This window comes from Mya arenaria, chromosome 1, assembly GCF_026914265.1.
Source record: "Mya arenaria isolate MELC-2E11 chromosome 1, ASM2691426v1".
NCBI lineage: Eukaryota > Metazoa > Mollusca > Bivalvia > Myida > Myidae > Mya > Mya arenaria.
Window position 1 is genome coordinate 12,010,465 of NC_069122.1, and position 12,404 is coordinate 12,022,868.

General features: G+C 36.5%; 1 protein-coding gene across 2 annotated transcripts in view; it reads left to right on the top strand.

The window, feature by feature from the left end:
- Window positions 1-12,404, top strand: part of LOC128233454 (ankycorbin-like) — a 33,111-nt gene that overhangs the window by 13,346 nt on the left and 7,361 nt on the right. For both annotated transcript variants that reach the window (XM_052947134.1, XM_052947141.1), the window contains exons 2-5: window positions 9,814-10,184; window positions 10,506-10,708; window positions 11,051-11,179; window positions 11,499-12,403. In XM_052947134.1, coding sequence (XP_052803094.1) covers window positions 9,925-10,184; window positions 10,506-10,708; window positions 11,051-11,179; window positions 11,499-12,403 — 1,497 coding nt within the window. In that variant the 5' untranslated portion in view covers window positions 9,814-9,924. The remainder of the gene's footprint in view (window positions 1-9,813; window positions 10,185-10,505; window positions 10,709-11,050; window positions 11,180-11,498; window position 12,404) is intronic.

Here is a 12,404-nt window from a genome sequence, read left to right on the forward strand (position 1 = left end):
TTTTCCCACAGTATACTTTTCGAGCATTTATATCACTTGTCACTTTTCATCAATCAAAACCCTTTCAAAAGATGCAAATTGTATTTGGTGATCAACATGTTATTTTGCCCAATGAGAACATAATTGTTTGTTTCAGTGTAAGATCGTAATGTATTTCACCGAATGAGCACCAACATTTATATTTCACGAGTGAAATATTCACTTTTGGTGTTCATAAGATGAAATATATTGCTATCTTACACTGAAACAAACAATTATTCTTTTTATTATATACCTAAAATTGAAATTTAAAGTCATTTATTTACAGGTTTTAGATAAACGAGCCAATTTATATGCGCACGTAACGTCCTTTCGGAAAGGACATCGTTGAAATTTTGTCCCAGCTCTGTGCGCGTTGACGTTTAAATTGGAACCAGGAGCGGGGTCAAATTTCAAAACAATGAAAAATATCAATTTGTTATTTTAACTGTTTGAAAAAGTGAATTATCAATTTTATTTCAGTGATAAATCTCTATAAACAACCGGAAAATATATAATAAAAGGAAGTATTTCTCTAATGTTTCAACGCAATAATTGCAGTAAATCAGCAGTCAGCTGATATTGATTTAAATCAGGTGAAGTGATATATATAAATTGGCTGGCCCATTTAGTATGTATTTTACACGATAAAATGTAGACCATTAAAAAATTAAGAAATATAAGTATGTGCCCGCCGTGCTTCAAACCATTTATTTTTATAAAGGTACATACTATAGAACTTGAACCATTACATTTATAACCAGACATTGAAATTTAGCATTATTGACGATGGCTAGACCAAAAATATTATTTTGGGTTCGGGTTACATCCTTTTCAAGAACAGGTAGTTAGGTAGTATAGGTTTTTTTATTTCATTTTATTTTATTTTTTTAGGCTTGATATAAGAACGTTTTTTCATCATTGGAGAATGGTGATAAAGTTATATTTTGTATACAGCGTTAAAGGTTTAAACTACATTTTAAAACACACATAAAAAATAATAAAAACATTTTTTTTTATTTTTTTTTTTATTTTACCAACTGACTTTCAAAACGGTAGGGTCGGCGCCTATTTCGTACGTAGGGTCGGGTAACCCGAACCAAATGTATTTTTTAGGCCCGATAATGAAATGTCATATATATTTAGTACTTAGAATACCTTACATTTAACCATCTAATGTTCAATAGGGTAAAACATTAGGCAAATTAATAGTGTGTGTAATGTAAAGACATGATTATAAATCCTCATCTTAAGTAAAGTACTGATCTATAATGATTATTCATAAGTATTTGAAAATGTGTCTAAAATGGATTCATTTTTTTCCACTTAACCTTTTTAACACATTGAAATAAGTGGGGGTCTTTTCTGTTTGAATTTATTTTATGTATAAACGACTATCTTACAGTTGCTATGTGATATATATTTGATGTCTGTTCAAACAGATAAATGTTATAATGTTTCAATTTAACAAACAAACAAAAAATGAAATATTTGTAAGTGGTCCTTCAAATATATGGTATGGACTTAGATATATATGGTAACGAACTTGACATACCACTTAATGTAAAGATCCAGTTTGTCCAATGCCAATGCGAGATTTAGTTTTTAATATGCTTAGTTTTAATACGCTAAGATATCCTAAGATAATGATTAGTGATAACTTCCTAAACTTAAGTCGATGTTGATTACATTTATACTTGACATTCCGGTCAGTCCAAAACCATAGGTGACAGTATTGATCAGGGGTGATGAAACAGTTACATGTACCGTTGCTGTTGCTAAAAACGGTGGCAGTGGTCTAGTAGTATATATATGTGTACGTTCCTCACCAAAGATGTGGTGGATTCGCGCGATGACACACACGAGGTCGTGGGTTCGAGCCACGACACACAAGAGGTGGTGGGTTCGCGCGATGACACACACGAGGTCGTGGGTTCTAGCCACGACACACACGAGGTCGTCTGTTCGAACCACGACACACAATAGGTCGTGGGATCGAGCCACGGCACAGAACATGTCGTGGGTTCGAGCCACGACACACAAGAGGTGGTGGGTTCACGCGATGACACACACGAGGTCGTGGGTTCGAGCCATGACACACAAGAGGTCGTCTGTTCGAACCACGACACACAATAGGTCGTGGGTTCGAGCCACGGCACAGAAAATGTCGTGGGTTCGAGCCACGACATACAGAGGGTGGTGGGTTCGATTCCCACCATCAAATGGGTCGTGGGTTAGAGCCACATCATCGAAGAGGTAGTGGGTGCTCCACAAAGGGCGTGTACTTTTGGTACCCAATAATTCTTGGGCGGTATATAACCAATTATGTACAATGCTTATTTTCTGCAATTACCTCCATACTACCCTTTGAACTATGTATTTCAAGATTTTGAAGTATTGAATGATGATGGATTCAACTCCATCCATATATGTAAAATGCTGCATCGATTTCATAGATAAAAAAAAACCTCTGCCGCACATCACATGGAACTAACTACTAAAGAGGGGTGTACAAATCTTACAAAGCGTGATAGTTGTAATCTTAGTCCATTTCTGCTTACGCTGTCCATTCACCTCACTCGTGCTCAAATAAGTTATTCTACTTAAACACAGCAATTAACGTTAATTCTTCACTATCAACGGCCATGTCTTCATGATTGAAAGAACGCGGAAATAGCTACGTTAACGTATTAAACGTACAATAAAACGTTGCTCTTGAATTAATGGGGTCAATAATATGCATACACTGCGGTATGAAAAACCATAATGGGGAAAGTCGTGATGACAATAAGTAGTATCATAAGGTTTATCGAAATTATTAAACGGTTTAAAGCTGCACTCTCACATATTAATCGTTTTGACAACATTTTTATTTTTTGTCTTGAAATGAGCCAAATTGTGCGTCAATGTCTGGAAACCAGTGATATAGGATGTTGTGTATTTAACTTCAGCCAATAGCGACACCTCTTGCTGATAAGCCACGCCTCTGTACTACTACATGCTGCATGCTATCACAATAGTTTAGTTCTCAATGACTGTTCTCAAGTACTAGTAATAAACCGTAAAACTGTTATTATTTCTTGTTGTAAACACAACATAGGACAGCCGATAAAAGATCAGGCCCCAATTTCTCGAAACTTCTTAAGCATAACTGGTTTATTTCAGTTAGCCAAAATACATACTTAAATTGAATTTTGATAAATGAAAAATTGTTCATTGTGATTATTAAAAAGATAATCCCTATTTAAAGTATAAAACACTCTTAAAGAAATAAATATTACACAAATTATTAGAAAAGAAATGAGCTTAGCTTAATCCTGTTGTAAGGGACTTAAGAAGTTTCGAGAAATTGGGGCCAGATCGCAGTGATTCATATTTCGGTCGAAAATTAATGTTTTATGCCTAAAAGTGTTACCTAACGCTTTAAGAAAAATGCATAAAGCATCAACTTTTGAACATAAGTATGAACATCTGCGGTCTGATTATTTCTCAGCATTCTTACATCACTGGTTTCCATGCATTTTCGCAAAAAATGCTAGTTCCAAGACAAAGAAATAACAAGCTGTCAAAACGTTCAATCTGTGAGAGTGCAGCTTGAAAGATAAAAAATAATATACTTAAGCTTTTAAAAGATTGGTTGTGCTTATCAGTAATAAATGATCGAATAAAACGTTGACAAAAATATACGTTAATATAAGTTTAATATTAAAAACCCATGCAATACCGTTGTGCTTGTCCAGGGATGGTATTCTTATTTGGATCTAAGATTGGTTTAGCAAATCGGATTCCGTTTTGTAAATAACTGACCTATACAGTGAATGAAGTGAAAGATGTATGGCCATAAGATTGACTGAAGTCGCATATTGAACACCACCCCTGTACTTAATATAGTATTTTTCTTATCCTTAGACCTGCCTTGGTGATTCCATTCAGTGTATTGGCCAATGAATTCTATAGTCGAATCTAAACACTCACATTCTACTCTTACCCGCAATACACCAGTCAACTAACCACGGCCTCACCAGGTCTGGGGGTATATCGGGGATAGCGTGGGAAACAGGCAGTGGTTTTACCATCCAGGTGGCCCCACAGTGGAAGCCGAGTGCAGAGTGGAAGCCGTGGTTTTGTTTTCGCGCCGAAAAGAGCGAGGAATTGGCCTTTATACGTATGATGTCCCCGGGGTGCGGGGGCATTTGGCGGTGATTTTACCAGCAGTTTGTCCCTGTAGGCCTGGGATTTTACCTAGGATTAGCTGAACCGAAAGTCAAAGTCCCCGCGATTCCCCGGACCTGGGGGCCGTGGTAACAATTGACTGGTGCATAAGGTTAATACCATTTGGCTACAGATTACGGCCCCTGAAGTATATTTTTTTGCACAACGATTAGTATATTGAATTACTAGTTATTATTCTAAGTGATTCTAAATATCAGTATTTTTCTATTATTAACTTATAGTATTTTTATCAATATTTGCTGTAAAACTTTATATAGTCTGACTATGAAAACCGTCGACCCCAAAGTATATATCCTCTTTATTTCCTTAAATATATATATGGTAGAGTAAGCGAGTACATGGTGAAATAGAATATTATGGATTTTAATGTATAATTCAACTAGGAAGAAGAGTGAAGGTTTTATTAGTATTACTTGCAGGTCACCGGAGGCAGCGGCGCAAGAAGGCGCACATTATTATTAGCAATCACGTAATTGTTATTTGACTGTTAGTGTTCTTTATTACAAATGAAATCGGATATGAGATGGCTTATCTGGCAATCTTTCAATATTAAAGGGACCCGTTCACATGTTTTATGTTGGCATATTTTTAAATGTGTTGAAATTGAGTTATTTTACTTTACTTTCACGAACAAAGACCGAACAGCAACTGCCACATACTCATTCGGACATAAATAAGTAAATCCAAGCCTAAAATGATTCAATTTTCAAATGCGTTACTATCGCGTTTTGGCAAAATTGAGCATTTCCAGTATTATTTCTTTTTTAAATTAGCGCTTATTTGAACTTTTGTAGGTGTTTTATCATTGCTACAAGCTTTTTTTTTTACATTTCACTAGGAAATAAAAACAATCGATGTCTGATCCTAAACGTGTTTTTCTGAAGTATAACGGAAGAGGTGTTTTGCTTTGCAACGCGTCGCATGTTTCAATTTGAAACACATGGACGTTTGAAATCGGTACACTAGTGTTTCCCCCGAAAACAGGCTCAAGACCATAGTTATCTGCCCCCCCGTTGACCCACAGTTATCTGCCCCCCGTTGATCCGGATGTTAATACAGCAAAAAGAGTGCTTGTTTTCAAGTGTCAATATTTTATTAAAATTGAATGAAACAGAAGCAAAAAATGTTCTTTTTGCAGAGAACTTGACTGAATTTGACACTCTATTGCAGAAATTGATAGTTTTCAGTGTAAATGTTGGAAAAACCATAGCTTCTGGAAGTCTGAAAATTAGTTGTTTGTAGCCGATTGACTCCTTGCCGGTAGGGTTATGTATTTCTACTCAATTTTGACAGCCGGGTCAATGGTCAACATGGTGTTTTCATGTGATTATATTTTGTGTCTTGAATTGTTCTAGAGATGCCATGTCCTTGTTTTTCAATTGGGGTGTGTATACAGTCAAAAGCCAGGTTAGTGTCTATATGAAACATATAGTAAAAATAACTGTGGTCTCACGCCAACAGCGTGTGTTTAAAAAGAGAAAATGTGACGTGTTTCATTTTGAACGTGTTTTTGAGGTGTTACAGGAATATGGTTTAAAAAGTGTTTAAAAAAGAAACCGTTTTTACTGCGTATAAAATGGGGATGAGTCCCTTTAAGATAGCACATGAGTAATATTGGTTTCGGTATACTTTTTACATATTCTTTCCCTGTACCTAAATACCCTTAAAACGATATAGAATAAAACACTATAGGGTTATCATGCGGAAAGTCATGCGGGACAATTCTTCATAAAATAAGGCCTTTTTCTGAACAATGACATCAACCTAAAGTTGTTTTATAGCTCTAGTATAGGTATTAACTACATCAACCCTCTGTGCCCAAAATATTATTACTCACGTGCTCTCGAATTATTTAATCATCGGCGCCGATAGTTAACAAACATTATACATTTATTGTGCAAGTTTTTGTTTTTGTTTTTAAATGTAAACGGGCTGTATGCGGTACTTTAAATAGACTCTTTAATTTTTTATTACATCCACATTTAGACAAAAAATCGTAAGAGTGAGAGTGAAGATCCAATACACATTCGTCACATAGCACTAGCGGACCCCCCCCCCCCCCCCCCCCAAACAGCAAATTGTCTAAGTTTACTTTTTAATTTCAATATAGGACAAAAGGAATAAAATACGCCAATCTTCTAAAGATACATGTGTCGTAAGCGATGTCATACATCAATAAGAATTTTGTGCTATTTTTTGACAAGATTTGTTTTTATTTCATTACCTTAGGTTGCAGGTGCAATAACTATATCGTAACCCAGGAGCGTAGCTAGACCTAAAAAAACTTGTATGCCCGATGGTTATATGTGAGTTTGGGGATAAGACCCCCCCCCCCCCCAAACACACACAAGATTTCTTTCTAAATAAGAAGCAAAATGGTGCGATTTTGGAGCATTCCAGAAGAAAAAAGGCACCATAACACACTTAATTATATATTCCATGATAACAATAACATCAAGCGATAAACACCAAACCTTTTTGGTAATACATGTAATAAAACAAACGTTTGAGTTGTTCAAAGTGTTTGAGCAGCTATTAGTTTTTATTGCAGTTTGGGTTTAAATCATTTTGGCATTTTTCAAAAAAGGTGTAGTCCCAGGCTACGCCACTGAAACCCAAACTGTTCGTTCCTACGTGCACAAGTGTATAAACGGATTCAAAACACTATTTGCCAATGTCATTTCATCCATGTGATTGATTATTATCATTGGGTTTTATTCAGACGCTACTTTCATATTTTACAAGTACGACCCTGTTTAAGGAAGTTTAATATTACAAAGCGTCCAGTCAGATGAAAATCCGTCTGTTCGCTACGTGTGTTGTCATCAATTTAGATAAATTTTATTTGCAAAACGAATAATCATTTTTTCCTGAAACTGCTCGATTTTCTACACAGGGAAGTTACATTGCATTGGTTTATAATATGGTTTTTAATTGAACTTACTTTAAACATAATCTTCCTGTTCTTAGAAGCTAATTGTCTATTCATATTTACTTAATAAACAAGTTCGATGACTTTTCGTCTTAGTTGGCGTTTCCTTATTGTGAAGTTTCCGCTAATAAAAAATGATAACTTTTTGAGCCGATTGTTAAGAACTATGTTAAAGTTAACAACGTTGTTAACGTAATCGTTGTTAACGTAATCGTTGTTAACATAATCGTTGTTAACTTCCGGATCTTTACTGCTCTGAAAGTTTATGGATACACTTGCAATCTGCTGTATTTTCTAACAATATTTTAGACACTTATTTCAGCTGAACTAGTTTATATTGAAGTATGTGAACATATCATCAACTAGTTTAGGTTTAAAAGTGAACAACACTATCGTAAATCACATTGTTCGGAACAATCGGCCCTATATTTTATTTAAAAAAAATCATTACTCCACGCCTTAATGCCATACGGAACACTAGAGCGTGATAGACTATAACTTCCGGTGTTGTGTAAGCTTATTTATACTCGCACTCGGGCCTTGCCCCTTCCGCGAGTGCTTGGTTTTTTTGGAGCATAGTGCACAGACAGTATACTTCCGGTAGTGTTGTGTAAGCTTATTTATACTCGCACTCGGGCCTTGCCCCTTCGGCGAGTGCTTTAATAAGATTGTTAGTCTTTTGTTTTTTGGAGCATAGTGCACTGACAGTATACTTCCGGTAGTGTTGTGTAAGCTTATTTATACTCGCACTCGGGCCTTGCCCCTTCGGCGAGTGCTTTAATAAGATTGTTAGTCTTTTGTTTTTTGGAGTATAGTGCACAAACAGTATACTTCCGGTGGTGTTGTGTAAGCTTATTTATACTCGCATTCGGGCAAAGCCCCCTCGGCGAGTGCTCCGATAAGATTGTAAGTCATTTCATTTTTTAAAGCATACTGCACAGACAGAATGTATCCCTGGTAAGAGCAAAAGCACTGTCATAAGGGACCCTCATTTAACGTCCCTCCCGGAAGACTATAAGTATGTGTTTAGTGCTGCGGCGGGAATCGAACCTGCGACCCCTGTTTTGACAGTCAAGTGTGTAACCAATAAACCACGGATCCGCAACAATATTACTTCCGGTAGTTCCGTATTCGTTATTATAATTGGCTATGCTCTTTGAGGTAGCCACACCCACTGGAATCACGTGTCGCGAATCTCGTTTTGTCATTTTTGTTATTATTAATGGTACTCGCTCATGGTTTTGTGAAATCCACTTTTTAAATGAAGAAATAAAGAGTGGCAAATCATAAGGAGTGTTTAAAGCTGCACTCTCACAGATTGAACGTTTTGACATTTTTTTATTTTTCGTCTTAGAACGAGCCAATTTTTGCGAAAATCCATGGAAACCAGTCATGTAAGACTGCTGACAAAAATTTAGATCTCAGACTTTTATATTTAAGTTAAAAAAAAAGTTTTATGTAATTTTCTTAAACTGTTACTAACGGTTTAAGCCATAAAACATTTATTTCCGAACGGAAATATGAAAATCTACGATCTGATTTTTTGTCAGCAATCTTATATCATTGTCTTGCAGATATTAATGCAAAAATCTGCCTTTTTCAAGACAAAAAAATGGTATATCTGTGAGAGTGCAGCTTTAAATTGAAATACCAACACCTGGAACCCTTCAGCAAATGTTGATATTATATCAAATATCGTCTTTGAAGACCACAATTTTCTTTAGCGTAAACAACGCTAATAATCACTTAATTACAGCTTTGTTGTTGCGTGATTGGTTGATTGACATCACCACGGGATGTTATCAGTGTATTGTAAAGAGGTCAAGATATCTCCACTTTTGTAAAAGTGTACTCGGCCTTGTCTTTTGGGCGTCGGTAATCCGATTAATCTTGACTTTACCGGATTCTTGACTTGACCGAGTTCGCACCCCAATAAATCAAAAATGATTTTTATTCTATAACTGTATTTTCTTCTGCAATTTCGATATCATAAAGTATATAACGATAAAAAGTGTTTTAAGATGCATTACCGGGAAAACAAAACTTTGGCCAAAACACATGAGCAAGTACCTTTAATTTTAGTTTATATTTTTTATTTATTCAGACTTCGAAGTTGTTGTTGTCCTTTTGTGCATTATTCCCAACCGATTACAATATTTTTTTACCATTAAGCATGTTATCAATATGATGGATGTTTAGATATATCAGGTATCATTTCACAAATATGCAAAAGATGTATGAATGATGCTCATTTCAATTCAATTCAATACAATGAATCTTAAATTAATTATTTTAAATAATATTGATTTTGCATATCCATACCTGCATTATATCGATCTACCGTAATAGTATTTTGTTTTATGATTTAAATTATACATTTCTTTCATAGAATTGATAAAACAAAGAAAAACACATATTTGGACCGATTAACTATCTCTGTGTTTTCCGCGTGCTGATTATGGTTGCACTCATAAACAAAGTAAGTTAGAAAACAAGATTGTTATCAAAGGCACTTTTAAGAGTGCATCCTTAAAATATTAACATCAAAATTTAATGTACTTAAGGTGTGTCATTTTATCATCAAAACAAACAGGATGTAACTTGTAACCTTATTCTTCCTTTAATTACAGGTGAAATAAGCCGACCAATGAAAATATAGAGGCCTAGTGGCTCTCCGCATTTGGCAAAATGCTTTTTAATGATCTTTCGTACTACACGGCGATTGGAACCGAAGTTACACCATGGATTTAATGTCCGCGGCCAAAAATGGCAACTTCGATCAGGTTTTTAACTTTTTGCAATCCGGACACGCCCCTTCTGTGACTGACAAGGACAACGCCACGCCCCTTTACTGGAGCGCATGTCATGGGCATAGTCACGTGAGTGAAATTTTGATCCAGGCCGGAAGTGACGTCAACTCTAAAGTGACGTGGGGATCGACACCACTACACGCAGCAGCGGACCGTGGTCACACGAATTGTGTAGACGTTTTGTTGGATAGGTACATAAAATTCTCTCTTTCATTTTGGAAATATTTAAAATATTTCATACATAAGAATAATTTTGGATATGTGACTTGTTTGAAACATCGAGAAGTTCCCTTTATTGGTTAATATAGTATTTCATAACCATATCATTTTAAATAAAAGTGATAAACGAAGACATTAAACCATGAGCATATAACTGGCAGGAGCACATATTTTATGTAATAAAACAAAAATGCCATTGAAAAAGAAATCCGCGTCAAGTTTAAGTTTCTTATTCATTATTTTAAGTGTAAAATCATATGTTCTCTTATACATGTACCTTGTTTCGTTAACAGTGGTGCCAACGTTAACGCAAAGAATAACCGCGGCGACACAGCGTTACACATCGCCGCATATCGCGGACACAGTGACGTCATTTTACGTCTCCTTAAAGCGGGTGCTGACATCACAATTCGGAACGAGAAGGGAAAAACGCCTCACCAAGAGGCAATTGAGGGAGGTCACAGCCAGATTGCACTTAATATGATGCGTTCTACAGGTAAGGTGGCAAACTTTAAGCTGCACTCCCACAGATTGAACGTTTTAAAAAATAGTTTATCGGCACAAAACTTTAAATTTCAAAAGTAAATATGATAAACTGAGATCTGATTGTTTGTCAGTAGTCATATATTACTGGTTTCCAGACATTAAAAAATGGCTTATTCCAAGACAAAACATTAAAAAGTTGTCAACACGGTCAATCTGTGAGAGTGCAGCTTTAACCCCTGTCGTCAAACAAATCATGTGACATCTAAGTCACCTAATCTAAGATACCTGTAAAACTTGATTCATTAAAAATGAAAAATAAATATTGAGTTTAAACTTTCAAACATTTTTTCAGAATGCAAGACTGGAAGCGGAAGTCCTTCACGCGCTCGGCGTCCCCCGGATATCTTCGTCAGCTTTCCGGACGGACAGGCATACCCCGACTATGAGAACGCGGAACCAATCTCTCCAAGAACAATCTCGGGTACGTTCAGTGACAGTTCTTTTCTCTGTGAAAATTTGCTAACAATTCAAGAAAGACAACTCAAATTGATAATTTCGTAAAAAATGTTACACCTTGTTGAAAAAAAAACAAGGGAGGTAACGATGTTAAGTTGTGTTGTTGTGATTTAAATTTGATTCATAACCTATTAAGTGTGCCTTGCGTAATCATTTAATTGCATCGTGACATTATTAATTATTCATCTGGATTCAACGACCGGTTTTCAAATCCCTGTTTAGGTCATTAAACAAACATCAGCTGCACACAATTATACACGTGTGCGTTAATTGATCTTTTCAAGGTCCTCCAGTCGTTTTACGGCAGACGTCTGTGCCGCCTCCCCGCCCACCGATTACGCTAGGACGCAGCATCAGCTTTAATGGCCATAACACCGTCGACCGGCAACGTTCGGTCCGCGAGCCCGTGGAAAACGCCTTACTGCCTTCGCCGATCGACGGTCGGACTCAATCTGTCGGATGTATAGCCCAGTATGATAATACCAGCCGCCATCTTAATGACGTCAACAAAAGCTTCTCGTCATCGGATTATATTAATCACAGTCAACTGTCAGCGTATAATTGTGCGAATGAATCAGATTCATCGGTGCCTACAGAACTATCCGAGTCTTCCGCATACAGCAGCGATTCTTCTTGGTCTACGTCACTGATGACGCAATCAAATGTCGGAATCGAGGCTAGTGGGCCATATGACCAATCAACGCACGCACGTGACATGACATATTTGAACATGCGTCACCAAAGTCTTTCGAACCGACCGTTCCGTACCTCGATTGGGTCAATGCGAGAATTAGAAGCATGTGTTCCACAAGAGTCTTCAGACAAACATTCTTCGCGGGAATTTATGTCTAAATTAAATAAACAACTCGTAGACTCTTACAAACATATCGAAAAGCTGTCTAGTGAAAATGAAACTTTGAAGTTCAAATGTTCGGCTTTACTTTCTAGACTCAATGAGACGGAGAAAATATTATCTGAGAAGGAAAGGGAGTGTGAGGTATTACGTAATATGCTAGAAGTGAAATCACAGGAATTTCGAGGAAATGACGACGAAAGTAGAAACGCGCATGCACAGAATGAACCGGAAATGACTGTTCAAAGAACCCAGGGCGGTTTAAGAGCACTCACGGAACACCTGGGAAAGGTCATGTCTGAGGAAGGCATTCAGGAATTGAATGATTCTTTGAAGG